At 49.5% G+C, this 21,075-nt stretch overlaps 1 protein-coding gene, 1 long non-coding RNA gene and 1 pseudogene across 2 annotated transcripts; 1 reads left to right on the forward strand and 2 right to left on the reverse strand.

Moving 5' to 3' along the window:
* Positions 1–789: 789 nt before the first annotated feature.
* TRAIP (TRAF interacting protein) lies at positions 790–19,763 on the forward strand. Its single transcript, XM_061128565.1, has 15 exons — positions 790–990; positions 6,102–6,159; positions 6,652–6,735; positions 8,727–8,766; positions 9,668–9,795; positions 10,989–11,083; positions 11,483–11,596; positions 12,322–12,409; positions 13,161–13,250; positions 13,698–13,786; positions 15,425–15,580; positions 15,806–15,854; positions 16,123–16,272; positions 16,378–16,428; positions 16,636–19,763. The coding sequence occupies exons 1-15, from the start codon at positions 893–895 to the stop codon at positions 16,759–16,761; spliced, it is 1,416 nt and encodes a 471-aa protein (XP_060984548.1). The 5' UTR covers positions 790–892; the 3' UTR covers positions 16,762–19,763.
* On the reverse strand, positions 1,866–2,044 carry LOC133046169 (small nuclear ribonucleoprotein G-like; annotated as a pseudogene).
* On the reverse strand, positions 12,911–21,065 carry LOC133045926 (uncharacterized). The gene is made up of 2 exons (XR_009690375.1): positions 20,930–21,065; positions 12,911–13,700 (listed from the first exon to the last, which is right to left on the reverse strand). It is a non-coding gene; the product is annotated as an uncharacterized LOC133045926 (long non-coding RNA).
* Positions 21,066–21,075: the final 10 nt, after the last annotated feature.

Consider the following 21,075-nt stretch of genomic DNA (forward strand, 5'->3'; position numbering starts at 1 on the left):
TGAACTCACCAGGGATGTCGCTCTTCCTCAGAGAGGATCCCAAAGACAACTCTGATGTGGGAATAAGAAAAAAGGTCTATTGTCACTTGTCACTTGTCTAAGTTGCATCTGGGCCTCCAAAAATCCAACTCAACTGCAGTCCCGAGGCAAAACTGATCCTCCCGAGAGCTAGGACCGAAGTTAGGTTACTGGCCCTGCCACCTCTAATCACTTCTAAACTCAGGAGTCAAGTCTTGCTTGTATAGGTCCGGCGTGAGCTTGAGATGTCCTGAGTGGTTAGGACTTGTGTCCATCTTTCTAGGACCACTCAGAAAAGAGGGCTAAGAGGGTGCAGCAGTCTTTCGGTCTGGGAACTATGGGTTTCCACTATATGGTCAAGCACCGCCCAGAGCCCAGGGGACCCGCTCTCTATCGTGACCGTCGTCCCATTCCCTACTCTACTCTCTGAGAGAGTACAGAGAAGGCTGCGCTGAGAACAGGGCTCAGAAGCCCGTGCCCAGCGCACCTCGAGTCACCTCAGGCTTGGGACCATAACGCCCTGTGTTGCCCCCAAAAGGGGCCCGGCCGGCAGCCTAGCTGGTCCCCGTACCAATCCGGCGCTGCGCTGCCGCTGTACCTGCGGTCTCAACCGCCAGCAGCCTGAGGATTACCGCTTGACAGTTTCAGGCCCGCGCTCCGCCCCAGGATTCTTCACGGCCGCGGGGCCGTTAAGCCCCGCCCCCCGAGGGTTCGTCCAATCGGGACCCAACCTTCCGTGCAGCCACTTCCGATCCTCTCCCGGAAGTTGCGCCGTGGAGCCAAATTCGAAGCTAGTGAAGACGCGGAGGCACGGCCACCAAGCTGGACCCGTCGCCGTTTCCTTGTCTACCTCGGCGACTTGAGACCACTCATCATGCCTATCCGTGCCCTGTGCACCATCTGCTCCGACTTCTTTGATCACTCCCGCGACGTGGCCGCCATCCATTGCGGCCACACCTTCCACTGGCAGTGGTGAGTGAACGCTGTGTTGGAGCTGGGCCCTCGCTCCTGTTGGGCTACAGGACTGTGGGGTGTCGGGGCTCCGGGCGACCCGCCCCCGGAGCCCAGACTGGTGCTGAGGAAGGCATTAGATGGGAGTCCCACGAGAATTCCTGACCTGGGCAGAAGCGAGTTGTGTGGCAGGCTTCCCCGAGGAGGTGACAGCTGAACTGAGGCCGGGGGTGCGGGTGTAGGGGGGAAGGTACAAGGCTTGTTTTAATGGAGACAGGGTAGAGGTTTCTTTGATTGGCTTGCAGAGAGATGTGGTTTCAAAATTATTTGTCCGTGCAGATGCTTTCACCCCATTAGTGAGCCCTTTGTTTTCTGCCAGACCTGGTAGCCAACAGTCTACTGGATTTGTTGTGGTTTGCTTGATGGTTTGGAATGATTCTGTCCAGAGTCATCTCCTTGGTCAGACACTGCACTGTATTCACTGACCTAAGCAAACCCAAATTAACATCAGTGGCAAGGAGGTGTTCTCGAATCAAGGTGTTCTGCTGACTGGTAGGACCATTCTGTTGAATGCACAGCTGGTGGGGAGATCCCCCTGGTAGCTGTGGACAGGCTGAGTCGCGAGTTCTTTTTTTAAACTGTGATGAAATGCATGTAACATAAAATTAACCATTTTTTCCTTTTCCTTTTTTTCCCACCATACACTGTTCTATTGGAGCAATATTATATATATATATATATATATAAGCTAACATTTAACATTTTGCAAAAGCTTACTTAACAAAAAAGTTCAGTTCTGAAAATGTATACGACCTGATTTTTATATCATACTAAAACAGGCCCTTTGGAAAGGACATATGGAAGCAATTGATTTCTCTGGTGAACACAGCCTTTGTTTATACTTGCTCCAAAACTTCTGACATGATGATACTATTTTCTCATATTACCACCATTTCAGTATTGTTCTGTTGCCCAGCTTCACACATTCATCTCTCCCAAGATTCATAAAGAGATCAAATTCCTGCAATATTTCTTGGACATGTCTGCCACCATTTAATTTCAATGAAAACTTCATAAAATTTTAAAATTTTTTCAGGAGAATGTTTACTCAGTGAGCTCGAAGATGCCTTCCATTTTGACCATTTTAAGAGTACAATTCAGTGGCATTAAGTACATTCACAACATTGTGTAACCATCACCACTAGTTCCAGAACGTTTCCATCAGTCCAAACTAAGCACTGAACCTTTAAACAATAATTTTCCATTCCCGCCTTCCCACAGCCCATAGAAACCTCTGTTTTACTTTCTGTCTCCTTGAATTTTTCTTTTCTAGGGACCTCATGTAAGTGAAATCGCAACATTTGGTTCTTTTAAGTTTGGCTCATTTCACTAAGCATAGTGTTTTCAAGGTTCATCCATGTTGTAACATGTTTCAGAATTTTACTCCTTTTTATGACTAGGGGATTATTATTCATTGTATGAAAATAACACATTTTGTTTGTCCCTTCATCTGTTAATAGACATTGGGTTGTTTCCATATTTTGGCTACTGTGCATAATGTTACTATGAACATTGGTGTACAAGTATATTTTCAAGTTCCTGGTTTCATTTATTTTGGGTTATCCTGAGAGGTGGACTAACTGGATCATATGGTAATTCTATGTTTAATGTTTTGAAAAGCTGCCCTTCTGTTTTCCTGTGTCTGCTGTACCATTTTACGTTCCTACTAACAATTCACAAGTGTTCCAGTTTCTCCACATCCTTGCCAAACTTTTTTTTTTTTATAATGGCCATCATAATGGGTATCTTTGCTTTTACTGTGTGTGTTTAAAGCTATCAGTTTCCCTCTTGGCACTGCTTTTGCTGTCTTACACGGTTTTGGTATGTTTTCATTTTCTTTAATCTCATCGTATTTTCTTATTTCCCTTGCAATTTCTTCTTTGACCCATTTGTTATCTAAGAGTGTGTTGTTTAATTTCCACACATTTGTGAATTTTCCATTTTTCTTTGGTTATTGATTTTTAGTTTCATTCTATTTTGATCAGAAAATCTGTTTTGTCTGATTTTCAATCTTTTAAAAAATTTTAAGATTTGTTTTGTTGCCCACCATATGGCCTATCCTAGAGAATGTTCCATGTGCACTTGAGAAGAATGTGTTTTCTGCTATTGTTGGGGGGAGTATACATCTGTCAGGTTAGTTGGTATAAAGTGTTGTTCAGACCTTCTGTTTCCATATTGATCATCTGTCTGATTGTTCTATCCATTATTGAAATTGTGTATTATTAACACCTCCAACTTTTATTGTAGAACTTGCTATTTCTCCCTTAATTCTGTACAATTTTCTTTCATATATATATTTAATGTATATTTTGTTAGGTGTATATATGTTTATAATTGTTATTTCTTGTTAGAGTGAGCCTTTTATCAATATATAAAGTCATTATCTCTTGTATGCTTTGACTTAAAGTTTGTTTTGTCTGACAATAATATAGTTACCTCAGTTCACTTTTTGTTACTATTTTTATTTATTCTGGTTGAAATTCATGAGGTTTCTTTAACTTGTGGAACAATTTCTGTAGGTGGAAAGCTTTACCGCCTGAGCTACCAGGGAAGTCTCTATTTGTGGAACAATTTCTTTACTCAATTCTGGGAAACTATCAGCCAATGTTTCTTCATATATTGCCTCTATTCCATTATCTCTTTTCTTTCTATATTAGCATCTCATTTCTGCTGTAACAAATTACCACTAACTTAGTGGCTTAAGACAACAGAAGTTATTTTATAATTTTGGAGGTCAGAAGTCCAAAATGGGTCTTGCTTGGTTAAAATGAAGATGGAAGTGGGGCTGTGCCTTCTTTGGCGCATGGCCTCTTTCGCCATCTTCAAAGTCAGCAGTGTTACATCTTCAAACCTCTGTATGACTCTTGACACTCCTGTCTCTTTTATAAGGACGCTTGTGATTACATGAGACACCCCTGGATAATCTCTCCATCTCCTTAACTTAATCCCATTTCCAAATTACTCTTGTTGTATAAGGTAGCGTATTCACAAGTTTTGGTAATTAGGACATAGAGATGAGGGCGTTATTCTACCTAACGCTTTCTCCCTGGAACTTCTAATTATATGCATCCTAGACCTCACGGTAACTTTTATATCTCTTATCATTTCTTATGTATTTTTCCACCTTTCTAATTCTCAGTGTTTCCTCTGACATATCTTTCAATGTACTGATTCTTCAACTCTGCCTAAACTGCTATGAAATTCATCCATTGAATTCTTAATTTGGGCCATTTGTTCAGTTTTGGAATTCTTGTTTATTTCTTATTAAGTTCTGATATGTCACCTTTTATTTTCAAATTCTCTTTTGATATTTTTGATCTTAATTTTTGTTTATCTGGCATAGTGTGTCTGTCATGGTGGATGATAATTCCAGTGTTTGAAGTCTCTGTGGTTATGTTCTGGTTTACAATATGCAGTGCTTTCCCTTGTGTAACTGTTTACTTTAAAACAGAGCATTGTATTGAAATATAGTATAATACATAAAAGTACAAATATAAGAAAGGTATAGCTTGCAGAATTTTTGCAAACTGAACACACTCATGCAACCAGAATTCAGAGCAAGAATCTAGACATCAGCATTCCAGAAACCTCCTGCTGAGAAAGACAGGGACCCGGGACACTCTTCCAGAATGCTTGTATTTGCACCTAGACAAATGCCTCCTCAAACAACAGAATACAAAGAAACTATAAGGGACTAAAAATAACTACATGGTGCTCAGCTTGGGCAAACTATGAACAAGAAGATACAAAAAGGCCAAAACCCAGCTGCCATTTCTGAGGTCTTGGAGCAAAACCAGGGTACTATACAGGATCCCTCCACATAGAACCACCAAAGAGGTGGGCACACCACCACCTAAGCTACCCCTGTGGCTCAACCTGCCAATCCACCCCTCTGCACTCACCCGATATGAGGAACCGGCCGGCTCCTCACTCCCCGCCTCTCCCCGCCCCCCAAAGCCAGCAAGGACACCTGTTGTTTGTTTTTGCTCCCTCCTGGTGCAGTCCCAAGAAAGCCTTGCCTGAATTTCTCCTCTGGCCTCTTACCAGTCTCTGTGGATTAAAGAGTCCAAGGGCCCCATGCAGTCTTCCAGTTACTCCCACCAGCCTGCCTTTCCTCCACTCATGATAGCCACTGTCTTGACTTCCAGCAACATAAATGAGTTTTGCCTAGCTTTCATTTTATGTGAATGGAATTAAACACAATTTACTGGTTTGGTTTTTTTTTTTTTTTTTTTTTTTGGTATCAGGCTTCTCTTCTTCAATCTTACATTTATGTAATCCACCCATAATTTGTTCTGAGTTGTAGACGCATTCATTCTCATTGCTGTGTAGTATTCCGTCATCATGCATGGTTAGCTTTGTATTATATGTATTTGAAAAATTATTTATAGAAAAAAATTGCAGTCTGGAAAGATGGTATCATCTTCTTGAAAGGATTGTTTTTCCCTGGTCCCTGGCCGGGCTGGGGGTGGGGGGGCGCGGGGCGGGGATTGTCTACAAGTAGGCCAACTAGTAGGTTGTCTACTACATTTTGTTTTTGTTTTGACTGCACCACCTGGCTTGTGGGATAGTAGTTCCCCAACCAGGCAGTGAAAGCACAGAGTCCTTTAGCAATGGACCACCAGATAATTCCCTAGTAGGAGAATATTTTAAAGTTTAGGGCAGATCGATGGTGCATAGCTGGGCTGTGTCTTACTTTTACTTCTGCTTGCTACCTCTAGTTTACCCTCACTTTGAAAGTTCCCCTTTGGAGTATTATAATTCCTGTCTCCGAGGGACCCTGACTTTTGACCATTGCCCCTAACCCCAATCAAAGCCTAGAAAGTTGATAAAATAACAGCTCAGGGGAGAGAAGTCCAAGCCAGCAAGGGCAAAAAAAAAGGGCCAGTTGGTTGGATTGCTTGTACTAGTCAGGCCTTGTGGGATATACCATCACTACCTGAGGTGCTGCCCTCCTGGTTGGGTAGGCGATAGGTCAGAGAGGAGCAGGACAGATGCTATAATGGTCAGGATGGCTACCTGGACTGTATGTCTCCCCCTAAAACCAGTCTGTTTTTCTGTTCTCATTCCAGCCTAATTCAGTGGTTTGAGACAGCACCAAGTCGGACCTGCCCACAGTGCCGAATCCAGGTAAAGTTGGTGGGGTGAAAACTCCTCAGCTAAAGACACTCCTTGCCAGGGAGCAAGGATGAGGAGAGGTCTCTGAAGCAAAGCAATGTCTTTGACCTGTCTGAACCATCTGGTTTGAGGCTGGTTGAGCCTCACTTGTGCTCTTAAACGGTGCAGGAGGCCTGCTTTTGCCCATGGGGAGCTGGCAGATGGACTCGTTGCCTGGGCCAGTCTTCACCTGGCTAGATTTGGTCTCCTTATCTGCCTTTCCCCTGCAATGCCCAGCACCTAGAGTTGGGGTATTTTTGTGCAGTTACCACATGGATCTGTAATGACATGACTCAGTAACTAGTGGTACCCAGCTTGGGACACCTACAGGATGGCAGAGGTCACCTCCCTCCAAGGGATGTACTGTGAAAGGTTAGGTGGGAGATGGGCTTGGCTGCATGTCCCCTGTCCTCCTTGCCCATGACCCAGCTATGCAATCACACTGTGTCTCGTTCTTTCATTCAGGTTGGCAAAAGAACCATTATCAATAAGCTCTACTTTGACCTTGCCCAGGAGGAGGAGAATGTCTTAGATGCAGAATTCTTAAAGGTACCCAGACTTTATCTCATTCTGCTGAATCCCAGGCCCTCTGAGAGTTCACTTTCTGCTCCTACCCAGGGAGGGTACCTAGAGTCTGGAAATGGGTTCTGGAAGGGGGGACTTGATAGAGATTTCAAGGCTGGGACAGTGAGAGCAGAGAATAATTGATAATGTTATAGTCATTGGAGAAATCCTCTGTCAGGGATGAAGGGAGCCATTGACTGTGAGCCCTCCCCTTGGAATTTCAGAGCAGTTCTTGCCATAGTTTAGAATGTGTCTCTCAAAGTCCCCTCACCTTGCAAAGGATCTACAACCATCTTTTCCTGTCCTCAGCCAGGGAAGATGTGTGAACCCACTGTTTGCAAACCTGCCTGTGCCTCACAACTGCCTGGGCAGCTTGGTGTGTATCCAGGTGCCTGAGTCTTTCCCAGAGCAGGAGTGGAGGGCAGGGCCCATGGAATCAAGATACGCAGCCAGGATGGAAACCCACACTGCAGGGGAGGATGGGTGGATTCCCTCCCACACTTCTACTGCTTCCCCTCCAAGCCTAAGATTTAGCTTGCTTCATGCACAAAGGGATTGGATTGGCAGAAACCTCTCAAGGAAGTGGGATTGGGGTTTGCGAGTGAACCTGGACTCTGAGGGTTAATTTTTTGGGCATCTGTCAGATTAGGATTCATTTGGCCCTGGCCCCCGGGGGGGCTGTGACGTCTTTGGAACCTCACTGCTTCAAGAACGTGGAGCTTTTGTGCTTAAAGCTAACGTGTTCATCGTCATGGTAACTGCTCCCAGTTTTAAGCCGTGTCCTTCTTGTGAGAAAAGCAACAAAGGCAGCTTTAGTTCTTTCTGATTTTCTAAGCCATATCTGGGAGACAGGAAGGCAAATCTTGAGTAGTTTGGAGCAAGGGCTTGGAAGGCACCCTGCTTGGGTGTGGAAGGTGCTAGGGGGGATAGCAGTAAGGTTGGGCTGGCAGCTGCTCTCAGGCAGCCGTGTGTGCTCTTCTCTGCCCACGGCTTCCACCTGAGATGTCCAGCCTGTTTAACCAGCTCAGCCACCAACAGCTCCTGCCCCAAAGTCCTGAGTAGAGGGTTTGACAACAGGAGCTTAGCCAAGAAGGAGGGCCCGGCCTTGTATTGGTCATAATATGAGTCTTGCATTGACCTGGGAAGCCTAACCTGGATGAAGATTGTTCTGCATCCAGCTACCATCACGGACCCTAGGCCAAGCCTTTCAGGGCTACAGAGCCTGGTTTTCCTGCTTATGGAGTAGGTACATCTCTTGCCCATAAGGGTGTTGAGCACATGGGACTCCTGCATGGGAGTGGGGCTCTCTTCTGCTCCAGCCTTTCAGTGGTTCTGTGGCAGTGGCTTCGGAACATGTGTACGGGCTTGGGGAGGCTCGTTTGACCCTCACAACAGTCTGGTTCGAGCCTGGCTGAGGTGAGCTTTCATCCAGGGGTGCAGAATTGTCTCGGCTCCCCTACCCTGTTGGATTCTGGGGCTGGAAGAGTCCTGGTGCAAAGAGCCAGCTTGGGGCCGGGAGGGGGTAGACCGTGAAGCAGGTAGAACCCGGGGTGGAGGGAGCAGTGTGGCCCGGGGTGCTTGGCCACCCCAAATCTGGGTCCCCAGGGGGTCCAGCTAATGCCAGGGAAGGTCAGGGCGGGCACAGGCCCGAGGAAGCGAAGCTTCTGCCATAAAACCGAGTGCGCAGGCCAGGCTCCACTTCTTTTGCCCCTTATTATGCCTCTTTTCCCGTCCTAGGGTCTTGTACCTGAGATTATCTTCATTATACCGACTTTTTAAAAAGACACTCAGAGACCAAGCAAGGCTTCTGTCTCCCTTGTTGATCTCGCTTGGCCTTGAGGAGCAGCAGGTTCATGCTTCCCTGGGCCCACAGGCCTCATTGTCCCCGCCTGGGGCTCCCCACAGACCTTATGTGAGGCTGGGTAGGGGCCAGCTGTGATGCCTTCTTGCTGCTTACTGTGAGTATTGCCTTGCAGAATGAACTGGATAATACCAGAGCCCTGCTTTCCCAGAAAGGTGAGTTCCCAGGGGCCTTGGGAAGCCCCTGACTTGGGTACTGGACTGAGGCCTGGAAGGAAGGCCTCAGCCTTCTGGCATATCCAGGGGCTGTCCCTGCTTGGTATAGCCAAGAGTCTTAGCAGCTCTTGTGATGGCAGGAAAGGAAAGGGAGGTGACTGATGCTATTCACCCAGATGAGGTGAGCCTCTTCTTTGTCTGGGCTTCTTGCCTAGGACCCAGGCTGGGAGGAGTCTACCTGGCAGGTCAGAGTATTGTAGTTGAGGGTTCCGCTGCCAGATTTGGCAGGAAGCTGCTTGAGGGTTTCCCTCATAACTCAGTTGGCAAAGAATCCACCTGCAATCCAGGAGACCCCGGTTCAATTCCTGGGTTGGGAAGATCCCCTGGAGAAGGGATAGGCTACCCACTCTAGTATTCTTGGGCTTCCCTTGTGGCTCAGCTGGTAAAGAATCTGCCTGCAATGTGGGAGACCTGGGTTCGATCCTTGGGTTGGGAAGATCCCCTGGAGAAAGGAAAGGCTACCCACTCCACTATTCTGGCCTGGAGAATTCCGTGGACTGTATAGTCCATGGGGTCGCAAAGAGTCAGACACAACTGAGCGACTTTAACTTTTTCAGTGCTTGAGTTCTGGGATGATGAATGAACTGGACCCATAGGATCAGGGCCAAGTGAAATCTTTACTCCAGTAACTGAGCGGCAGAAAAAGGGTCTCATTCCCAGAATGGCTGGGCATCCTTGGTTTGGTGCTTGCCAGAGGGATAAGCAGGCTGCCTGACTTTGTGGCCCATGACTTGTTCCTCACCTGGCTCTGGGGTGGGGTGCTGGAGCCCAAGGGCCCAGGTTCTCGTATTGCACAGTGGACAGACTTCTCTCCTCCCTCTGTCCCCCGCCTCTGCTCCAGAGAAGGAAAAACGAGACAGCCAGCTCATCATCGACTCTCTGCGGGACACGCTGGACGAGCGCAACGCCACTGTGGAGTCCCTGCAGAGGGCCCTGGACAAGGCCGAGATGCTGTGCTGCGCCCTCAAGGTGGGTCCCCAGCCCCCCTGGGCACAGGTCGGTGGTGAGATACAGCCTTCCTCCTGGGCTCCCCACTCTGGGCTTGTCTTTTGTGTCTGCCTTGGTCAATACTGTGGTCTGTACAGTTGTAAAATGGAGGGAAATTCCATCTTCTCCAGGCCTCCCACCCAGCCCATGAGAAAAAGGTTGTATTGCCCGCACCTGTGGATGTTGTACTAGTTAGTTTGGAGAGGTGAGGCCTGCTCAGTGCTTCATGGACGGACTGCTCAACCAAGACCTCAGTGAGCCTAGGCCATGTTTCCCAAAGTGGTTTGTACTCCACTGACAAAGCCAGCCTGAAGAACCTTCTGTTAGCGTGCCTGTCCTTGGCTGGGCTGCTCTCTGGAGCCAGATCAAACAGCATCCCAGAGAGGAGCAGGGGGCCTTTGAAGTCGTCTGTGCTGAGCTGACCGGGCAGATCAAAGCCTACAGAGCAAGCGGCTCTAGATAGACCCAGATGAATTTTGTATCAGCCTGGCTTGGTGAGCCTCTTGCTCTCCAAGGGGCAGGAGGTGATTGATCTGAATCCACAGTTGATAGTCTGACCTCATACGAAGGAGCCAGTTCTTGCCAGATGCCATTTGAAAAGGAAAAGGACCCATCCGGGTGAATAGATAGGGCCCCAGGGTGTTCACTGTTTCTGGCTCTGCTTGGTGGCTGGATTGGATCACGTGGCCTGGCCAATGGGAAGGAAGGAGTGAACCAGCACCTGCCCGCAGAGCTGGAGTGTGTTGGCGTTCCCAGGTCGGAGATGAAGTGGCCAGGAGCTGAGGGCAGCTGTCCTACCCTGGCAACTGTCCATAGGTGATGGATAGCATGGCCTGGATCTGTGCTCCAGGCTTCTTCAGCTTCCTACACAATAGTCCCTGGACCCTGGCAGCCCCCAGCAGGCCTTTAGATGCTGAGAGTGAGCTATGCCGATGGTAAGACGTATTTCAGGAGGAAGCAAGCTGGAGGGTGAGGAAGCAGCTGGTCCAGGGCCTCGTAGCAGCAAAGCACACACCAGAGTGGGGCCCAGGAGCCTTACCTCCTGGGGCTAGAGCACATGCTTATCAGCATTTTCAAAAGCAGACAGTTCTAGGGTGGAGTTCTCCTGGCGACTTTAGCCCTGGCCCCTGGGAGCCTCCAAGCAACAGACATGTGGGGGTGCATTTGCTCTTCAGAAGCAGATGAAGTACTTGGAGCAGCAGCAGGATGAGGCCAAGCAAGCTCGGGAGGAGGCCCGCCGACTCCGGAGCAAGATGAAGAGCCTGGAGCGGTGAGCTTAGAGCGGGGGCATAGCTCCCAGGGCTGCAGCAGGGGTTGGCTAAGCTCGGTGGCTCAGCTCTCCGTAGGCCATGGGGGGCTCAGGCCTTACTCAGTCTCTGCGGGCTCCTTCACTTTCCATGGGAAACCTGGCAGGGCTTTTGTTCCAAGAACCTCTCCCTGGGGATCCCTGACCTGAGACCCTCCGTCAGTACCCCTTCTCCCTCAGCGGTGTCCCTGCAGCTGTGCTGAGCTCTGCGCTGGGGCCTTTCTTTGGGCAGAGCCTCCTGCTAAAGCATCCTAGCAGCTCAGGCTGTCTCCATAGCAACGGCAGCAAAGGGAGGCAGAGCTGCAGTGGGTACCTACCCATCAGCCTCCAGATTTTAAATGCCGTGGGCCGGGTGTTTTTCAGAATCGAGCTCCTACTCCAGAGCCAGCGGCCCGAGGTGGAGGAGATGATCCGAGACATGGGTGTGGGACAGTCCGCGGTGGAGCAGTTGGCTGTGTACTGCGTGTCCCTCAAGAAGTGGGTACTCTGGCCTCTGTATCCAAGCTGAGTCATGGCCCCAAGCCATGCCCCTCTGTGCATTGCCTGTCTCTTGTGAAGCAGAGCAGGCAGAATGAGGATCAGGCTCTGGAGCCCTGCTGCCTTCATTTGAACCACATCCCACCTCTTACTGTGTGGCCAGGAGCCAGTTTCTTAACATCTCTGATCCTTAGCTTCCTGAATAGATAATAATAACCTGCCTCACAGGATTATTGAGAGAATTGCATGTGAATTATAAGTGTTATTTCTAAGGAGGTTGGCATAGCTTGCCATGCTCCAGTTTGATATCTGGAGCCTGTTCCCCGTTAGCACGCAGTTACTGATCCCGCCTGGCTTGCGTCAGAAACTGAGCTCAGGTGTTCACTCCCATGGGTGTGGGGTTGGAGAAAAGGGGCCACTTGGCTGACAGGTATGAAGGATCCCCGATGCCTGGTGTGTGGCCAGGTGGTGTAGGGGGCCTCCCAGTGGGGCCAGGGTTTCCTGCACACCCTCTCTAGTCTCCAGGAAACAGATTGACTAGCTCTTCTGGCATCTGGGGTGCTTGACCCCCTGCAGCGCCAGCCGGTCCCTGCTGGGCTCCGGTGTCAGAGTTGGAATGAGCAAGGCCGAGGGCTTGGGACGGGCTTTGTGTCTGCTTGGGGCTGTGACTCAGTCTGACCAGGGGGTGTCCCGGCCTGACATCTCTTTCCGTGGTCCCTTCGTAGAGAGTACGAGAATCTAAAAGAGGCACGGAAGGCCTCAGGGGAGCTAGCTGACAAACTGAAGAAGGACTTGCTTTCTTCCAGAAGCAAGGTAACTTAATGGGGAGCCGAGTGTGAGGGGAGAGGTGGCTGTCCTTTTGTCATGCGCGTGAGTGTCTCCTCGGCAAGACTGGGGCTATGGGATGACTCACAGAGGCTGGCTTCTGGTCCTCACTAGGCACTGACTCTGGCTTGTGTGGCTTGTCTGCTTAGGGTGGCAGGTCACACAACTGTCGCTCCAACACCTGCACACTTCTTTTCCCCTCTGCGTTCTGGGTACCTCTCAGCTGGCTAGAGCACACAGGTCCCAAATGTGATGGCTTCAGGGGCCTGTTTTTTGTTCCAGGCCTAAAGTAGGAGGCCTCTTGTTCTTTTCTTTGTGGTTTGTTTATTATATTTATTTAGTGTGTGTGTGTGTGTTGCCATTTGGCTTATTCCCCTTGTTCCTCGATTCCCTGACCAGGGATTGAATCTGGGCCATTGGCAGTGAAAACTCAGAATTCTCACCACTAGACCACCAGGACTCTCCGTAGAAGGCCTCTTAAAACCTGAATCAGTCAACACAGCTGCTTTTATTTCTGGGCATGGTGCATCTCAGGGCATGGATGTGGGGAGGAGCCCTGGACTGCTCCAGATGAACGCTGCCAGACTAAGACTAAGGTCCAGCCCCATGGAGCTCGGGTCTTCCCTGGGTCCCCCGCTCCTCCTGGGCCTGGGCTCCCAGGAGCTAGTGTAGCAGCAGGTGGGGGCAGGGCACACAGCCACCCCTGTGTTTGTCCTTCACTCCTTACACTTGCTTGCAGTTGCAGACAGTCTGCTCTGAACTGGACCAGGCCAAGTTGGAGCTGAGGTCGTCTCAGAAGGACTTAGAGAGAGCTGACAAGGAAATTGCGGTGAGGAACATCTATGAGCAGGTGGAGATGAAGGGTGGTTTATGTGCCCTGCAAGACCTGGGCTGGATGAGTTCTGCCCACGAACCCTGCCTCAGTCAGTGGTCACAGCCCTGGGCTCTCTGTATCCTCCTGGTTTGGGGTGGGTCAGGACAGGAATCTTGGCCTTTGGTCTGGAGCCTGGGCTGCTCAGCAGAGGACAGAGAGCACAGGGGTCTTGCTCACAGTCTGTGCTGTACCTGCATCCTTGAGGTCACCAGAGGAGGGGCTCCGCCAGAAGGGGTTCTGAGGTCAGGTGGTCCTGGCCTCCTAAGCCTGATATTTGACTTTCAGGCCTTGTTCTGGTCCCAGTGGGCTTGCCTTTCATGCGTACTGCTCACATCCTTGGCGGTCACTCTGGACTTGGTGCCCTCAGCCTTTCTTTCACACTCTTCTCTTTTCTTCCTGAAGAGCCTGAAAAAAAAGCTGACGATACTGCAGGAAACCCTGAAGCTGCCACCAGGAGACAGTGAAACTATCAACCGCCTCGTTTTAGAGAGGTTCGTTGACCCTCTGGGGTGGAACAGGGACTCCAAGCTGGTGAGCTCCCTGGTAAGGGTGTCTTCACCCTTTCTGGCTTTGTCGGGGGTAGGTGGCCCAGGTCGGCCTGAAGATTGTGGACCTCCTGCCCCGAGTGACAGCCAAGACTGAGCTGGAGAGCAGCTTTGAGGCAGGCCCTGGGCTCTGACGGAGAGAGGCTAGAAAGGACCTAGGGATGGTCAGAGAAAGGGGAGGAGCATCCTGTGTATGGAGCAGCTCACCTAATATATCCGCCTGCCCCAGGTTCTGAAACAAACCCGAAACCACCCACCAAAAGAACTCTCCTCTGGTCCCAGCACCATCACACTAAAGCTGCCACCAGAGGGAGCCAAGAGGCCTAGGGATGGGTGTCCCTGTCTGTGTGGCCGCCCGGAAGCCGACAGGCTGAGACGGTCCTCAGGCCTGGCTGGCCCATTGGTGGTCCGAACAGAAAATACAACCCAGCGACCCAGCTGCTTTTATTCGAGCCACTTTTCAATGTTGGAAAATCACTATGCTCCCTCTTCCACGCATCCACTCATTTGCTCAGAGCCTGCCCATCTAACTTATGAGCTGCCTCCCTGACCCTTTCTCTTGCTACCACCTCTGTGAGGCTTGGGACCCATCCTCTACTCCTCCCATCTGTCCAGCATAGCAACCCCTGGGCATCCTACCACTCCCTTGCCAAACACTTCCCAGGACCCTCTGCACTCAACCCTCATGGAGCTGGCCTTGTGGGTGGGGTGGACCTTCAGGCTTCAGGCCAATCGCACTGCCCCTTGCAGCAGGACACCCCTGGCCTTACTGCTCTGTGCCCTCCTGCTCCATGTTCCGCTGCTCCGTGTCCTCTTGTTCCATGTCCTCCTGCTCCGTGTGCCCCTGCTCTGTGTCCCCCTGCTCTGTGTCCCCCTGCTGTTCTCCACACTGAAGGGTCCACTGTCCTCTGCACTCTGTTCCCTAGTCTCCTCAGCAGAAATGAGCTTACTGTCTTCTGCACAGGTACTGTTTCGTATTCAGATGCCATTGGGTGCCAGGGGCCACAGAGGTGCTCTGGAGGCTTGTGTACACTCTGGTCCCCCCCAGGATGTACACGCCCAGCTGTGGCACATGAGACCTTCCCCGACCAGGCATTGAACCCTCATTCCCTGCATTGCACGGCGGATTCCCAACCACCAGACCACCAGGGAAGTCTCTAGGAACACTACTTGAATGTATGTCTCATATTCAAGCTCTGAAAATGCCATCCCCCTAGGGGAGTTGTTTGGACAGTCTCTAATACTGTCCACTGGCCATGATAAGTAGCACTGGAAGGAACATCCATCTGCTTCAGTCTGTGGTCACCTCTCTGACAGGATCCTTGTGTGTACTCTGAGAAATAAGGCTTCTTGAACAATGGGTTTTCTGTGGGTTTCTGCTTGCTTCCTTGCATGTCTTCCAGACTTCCACTGTGTGAAGGACCAAGCCAAGGACTGATCTCTTTTCTGGAGAGATTAGGGTTTCCTTGCAGGACGGCTCTAAACCAGGTGTGAGCTCCAGGCCCCTGGAGCTGACCCATCTCTAATGCTTCAGAGGCAATTGCCACTGTGATCTTGAGTAACCAAACTGTCTCTGCCTTATAGCCCAGCTCCTGTGGAGATGCTGAGTCTGAAGCTTCGCCGGCCAGCCTTTGGCGATGACATTGACCTCAATGCCACCTTTAATGTGGACACTCCCCCAAGCCAGCCCTCCAGCACCCAGCATGGCCTTGCCAAGAGGCTATTCCCTGAGAAGGCACAGTAAGTGGTAGTCCCTGGCCCTTCCACAGCCTGGAGTGAGGATGGCTAAGAGATCTCTGCAGGTCCTGTGCTAACAGCTCTGAGTGGCTGATGGGGCACTGAGGATCACCTGGGTTTGGACATGAATCTGGTTCCAGCCACCTCTTCTTCCCTCTCCTGAGTACTCACTCTATACAAAGCCCTTCTCTTGCTTGTCTCATTAATCCTTACGTCTCTCTCTTGCAGTTCTCCTGTTCAGGATGTTCCCAAGAAGATGCCCAAAGGCCCCAGGCAGGTAAGGCCCCCGAAGAAGCTCAGGCAGTCACCCTCTATCCTTGGCCAGGACTGAGTATGAAGCTGGTCTTCTGAGAAGTCAGGGTCTGGCCAGAGCCCTCACTCCTAGAGGACTGAAGCACGCTGGAGCCACCCTGGGAACCCTACTGCCTGTCCTTCCTGCCTCCAGATGAGGCACCAGGGATCCTGATCCTGTTCCCACATGCCTCCCACCCTCCTCTTTGCTGCCACCTGGCTCATCGAGCCTGGCTCTGGGGTCCCCTCTGCAGGAGTCCCAGCTCTCGCTGGGGGGCCAGCGCTGTCTGGGGGAGCCTGACGAGGAGCTGGCTGGCGCATTCCCTGTCTTCATCCGGAATGCTGTCCTGGGCCACAAACAGACCAAGAGGGTCAGGGCAGAGCCCTGCCGCAGCACAGATGCAGTGAGTGCGGTTTCCCACAAGGGAAAAGTGTCTGCCTTCTTGCAGGTGGGGCTGGGTGGCCCTAGCCCATTAGGCCAGCCCACTCACCTTTTCCTTCTGCTTTAGGTAAGGATAGGCTTCGATGGACTTGGAGGCCGAACAAAATTCATCCAGCCTGTATCCTTATTTTGTGGTGTTGGGCTGAGCTAAGCTATGGCGCCCACATCATCCCTCACCTGTACCCCCAGGCCCCAGCTTACTGGTGGCTGCAACCCCAGGTGGGCAGAGCCAGACCTTGCCCCGTGTAGCAGCGCTGCCCACCCCCAAGGCCGAGCCCTGCATTCCAGTCCTCTTTGTAGGCCGTTTCCTTGACATTTTCTTCAGACCGACACAACTATGATCCGCCCACTGCCGGTTAAACCAAAGCCCAAGGCCAGGGCTAGGCAGAAACTGGGGGCCAGGACAGTGCCCACCCCCTCCCAGGCCACGCTGGACAATTTCCTGTGGTAGTGAGAACAGTGAGTCTGATCAGTGGCCGGATACATGCCTCTGACTTACAGGCCGAGGACTGGTGACTGGCCTGGCAGAGGGTTTGGCAGGCATGGCCCCTCTTCTAGGACCAGCCCTGTGGACAAGGATAAATAAGAAGATGGGGGTGAAAGTGGGGCCCAGAAACCTGCTTTTCCTGCACATACCCTGCCCCACCCCCGATCACACTGGGTCTCCCTGTGGGGGCTGATGTGATCAGTGTTCCTGCCGGCAGGGCTTGCCCCTTGTTCCAGACTTCCGTTTATAGCCATGATCAGATGTGGCTGGGCTACTTCTGATCCTCAGACCAGGGTCTTTTGTTGACTGTAAGCACCAAAGTCTTGAGGCTTCTCAGGCCTCCTCAGCCTGCCCAGGCTTCTGCCTGCCTCTGACTTGCTGTTGGCATGGCCTGGGCCAGGTATGGCTGGGGATGGGCAATGGTGGTAGGGAGAGGAGGGGGGAGATTTCTAAGTGAAATAAAAAAGATAAGGTCTTTTCTTCCTGGCTCTGGGAGGGTAAATTTGCACTCACTTCAAAAAACTGACTTGCAAAAAAAATAAAAAACTGACTTGCATGATTTTCTAAAAGGGGGACCTTCACCTAGACCCAGACCCAGAAATTCCACCCTTAGGCATGTGCCCTCTCAAAGGGCACAGGGAGACTCTAACAAGTGCAACATCACCTAGCTTTGTCCACAGTCTATAACCTGGGCACAGTGCAAGGCCATAAGCAGGAGACCAAATGGGTGAACCAGGGTCTAGCCACACAGGGAACTCACAGCAAGAATAACAATTGCCCTGTGACAACCCCTTCTTCACCTTCAAACTCTGCCAGCCAAATTGCTAGCCTCCGTGGCTTGGCTTCAAGAGCACTTTCTCCCAGAAGACTGCTCTTTTACGTCCTAACTTGGGTGAGGACTTGGGTTTCCCTAGTGGCTCAGTTGGTAAAGAATCCGCTTTGCAGTGCAGGAGACCCAGGTTCAATCCCTGGGTCAGGAAGATCCCCTGGAGGAACTGGTAACCCACTCCAGTATCCTTGCCTGGAAAATCCCATGGACAGAGGAGTCTGGTGGGCTACAGTCCATGGGGTCGTAAAGAATCGGATACAGCTGAGTATCTGAGCATGTTAGGTGAGGACCCCTAACTTCCGTCTCATTACTGGGTGGGTGTTCGCCTGTTTCTGCACATTCCAGCATGGACCTGGCACAAGAGAGAATGCTTCAGACTCAGAGTGCCCGTCTGAGCCCTGCAGGTGTGTGGGAGCCTGGGGCTTCTTGGGGGGGGGAAGTGATGCTCTTGGTTATGGGAGCTGGACTCCTTTGGTGCTGCCTTGAGCCAAGGATGGTCAGGGAGGGGAAGTGCAGCATCAAATTAAGGGTGCAATGGCTGGCTAATAGCTTTCTTATAGATTAGTAATCAATTAGAATTAAAAACCGAGAAATAAAAAGAAGAAAAAATAATAACATTAAAAACCCAGTACCATTTACATTAGCACCAAGAAAGAAAAAGAAAGGAAATAAAACATTTAGATATAAATCTAACAAAATATGTACACGATCTCTGTGAGGGAAAACTACAAAGCTCTAGGTCTGTACGTACAATGGAACATTATTTAGCCTTTAAAAAAAATTCTGAAACGTGCTACAACGTAAGTGAATCTTGAAGACACTAAGCTATGTGAAATAATCCAGGAGCAAAGGACAAATTGTGCGGGATTCCATGTGTATGAGATACGAAGAGCAGTCAGATTCACAGAGACAAGGTGGAATGGTTATTGCCAAGGATGGGGAAGGAGGGAATGGGAAGTTATTGTCTAATGGGTTGGAAGTTTCAGTTTGAGAAGGTGAAATTCTGGACATGAATGGTGGTGATGGTACAACAACGTGAATGTCTGTAATGCTACTGAACTGTATATTTTAAAACATTAAATGTCATCTTATGTATATTTTCTCACAATAAAAAAAAAAGAAAATTCTGGTACATGCTACAAGCTGGATGAATGTTGTAAAGGTATGCTAAGTGAAAGAAACCAGACACAAAAGGGCAAATATTTTATGATTCCACCTATATTCATTATCTTCGGTAGGCAAAATCATGGAGACAAAGTACAATAGAAGCTCCTAGGAAACAGGGGATGGAAGATTGACGAGTTATTTTTTAATGCGGACAGTGTTTCTTCTTGGGCTAAAGCTGTGGAAATAGTGGTGTGGTTACACAATACTGTAGATGTAGTTCCTGCCACTGAATTGTGCATATTTAAAAATGATTCAACCCAGGCAGTCCAGTGGTTAATACTCCGTGCTCCCACTGTAGAGGGCACAGGTCCGATCTCTGCTCAGGGAACTAAGTTCTTGCATGCCATGTGGTGTGGCCAAAATAGAAACAAAATTAAACAGATTAAAAATGAAAATAGTTAAAACCACAATTTTAAAATCCATCTATTTCTATTTTAACGAGAGTGAAAAAAAAAATCAGGATTGGATATTGAATGTCATCAAATGCCTTTTGGTGTCTACTGAAGACACCACTTCAGAATCTGGCCCTGGTTTCTGTACCTAGTACATATGACACATCCAATAAATGTTTATTAAATGAAAAAAAAAAAAGCAGAATTGCCTACCACTTTACACCCACTAGGATGAGTATAATTTGAAAAAAAAGGAAAAACCAGTTGGACCATGTTGTGGAGAAATAAAAACAACATACATTGCTGGTAGAAAATAATTTGTTGGCCTGTCAAAAACTTAAACAGAATTGCTATATGACCCAACAATGCTACTCCTAGGTATATACCCAAAAGAATTGAAAACAGGTGCTCAAATACTTGTTCAAGAATGATCACGTAGCACTATTCATAATATTCAAAAAGTGTTAACAATTCAAATGTCAACCAGTGACTGGATAATGTCTTCGCTGGTAGCTTAGCTGGTAAAGAATCTGCCTGCAATGCTGGAGATCCAGGGTTGATCCCTGAGTTGGGAAGATCCCCTGGAGAAGGAAATGGCTACCCACTCCAGTATTCTAGCCTGGAGAATTCCATTGACTGTATATATGGTCACTGGATAACAAATTGTGATATGTGCCTCTCATAGAATATTATTCAGCCACGAAAAGGAATGGTGTCCTGAGACATGCTACAATTTGGATTACCCTCAAAAAGATTGTAAGTGACAACAGATACCAAAGGTCACATTTTGTATGATTCCTTTTATATAAAATATCCAGAATAGGCAAATCCCTAGTGACAGAAAGCATGTATGTTTGCCAGGCGATGGAATGGGGGTGTGTAGCGATTATCCAAGGTAGTTGTGTCTTTCGGTGGGTGAAAGTTTTGAAAGTAGAGAGAGATGGTGATTGCACAGCATTGTCAATACACTAAATCCCACTAAATTGTATACTTTAAAATGGTTATTTTAATGATGTATAGGTTTTACCTTAATGTTTTTTTAAAAAGAATTTTTGATAGCACTTGGTTTAACTACTGTGGAGTTTTGTGGGGAACTGTGGTCCATCCTCTATAGAGAACTGGCCCTGGGTTCCTAAGAAGGCAGAAGAAGACATCTGTGGAGAGGGTACCCCCTCTTTTCTATTTTCCACAACTTCCTCTGAATCTATAATTATTTTAAAATATAAAGGACACATGATCATAGCTGCCCCTAACCTTCCACAGGGCTGGCACGCAAAGACTGACAACCCTCTTTGAGTCCTGGGACTCATCAGTGAGAGATCCTGACTGGCCTCCTGGGGCTGCCAACTGTCCCGGCTGGGCACTGTGGGCAGAGGGGAATCCCTCTGGAGATCCCAGAGGAGATGACTCCGGGACACACAGGCACTCCCAACAAAAGGCTAGGCTGCACCCCAAGTCTGTAGTTTAAGCCCTGGATTTGGGCAGCATAGCCCACATCTCTCAGCCTTTCAGCCTCTGGGATGGGGCTGGCTCTGCCCTCTGGGGTCTCTAAGTCTCTGTGTGTGGACAGGAGGGCCAGGTGAGCCCTCAGGACAAGGGCGTCCCCACTAGGGGAAGGAAGCCCATTCATACAGGGACCCCTGAAGAGGATAGGAGCTTGCGGTTTGGGACATCTAGGGAGCTACAGGAGATGACAGGGATTCCCTCCCATGGCCCTGCCCTCTTTCTTCCTTAAGAGAAATACCTGCTTTCCCAGAGAGAAACAGATCCAGGAATTCTCTCCCCACTTGCCAGTGCCTCAGGGCTGCCAGAAGTCTTTGCCAAGCTGGGCTGTGCCGGACAGGCTGGAGGCAGGACCATGAGCTCGCTCAGTTTCACTTTCACTTTTGC

Source organism: Dama dama, chromosome 24, assembly GCF_033118175.1.
Source record: "Dama dama isolate Ldn47 chromosome 24, ASM3311817v1, whole genome shotgun sequence".
Taxonomy (NCBI): Eukaryota; Metazoa; Chordata; class Mammalia; order Artiodactyla; family Cervidae; genus Dama; species Dama dama.

Bases quoted from the DNA above. Each gene is read 5' to 3' on its own strand.
- TRAIP (XM_061128565.1), top strand. From the start codon at position 893: ATGCCTATCCGTGCCCTGTGCACCATCTGCTCCGACTTCTTTGATCAC. The intron at 9,796-10,988 runs GTGGGTCCCCAG...TTTGCTCTTCAG, and splicing joins TGCTGTGCTGCGCCCTCAAG to AAGCAGATGAAGTACTTGGA. The intron at 11,084-11,482 runs GTGAGCTTAGAG...GGTGTTTTTCAG, and splicing joins AAGATGAAGAGCCTGGAGCG to AATCGAGCTCCTACTCCAGA.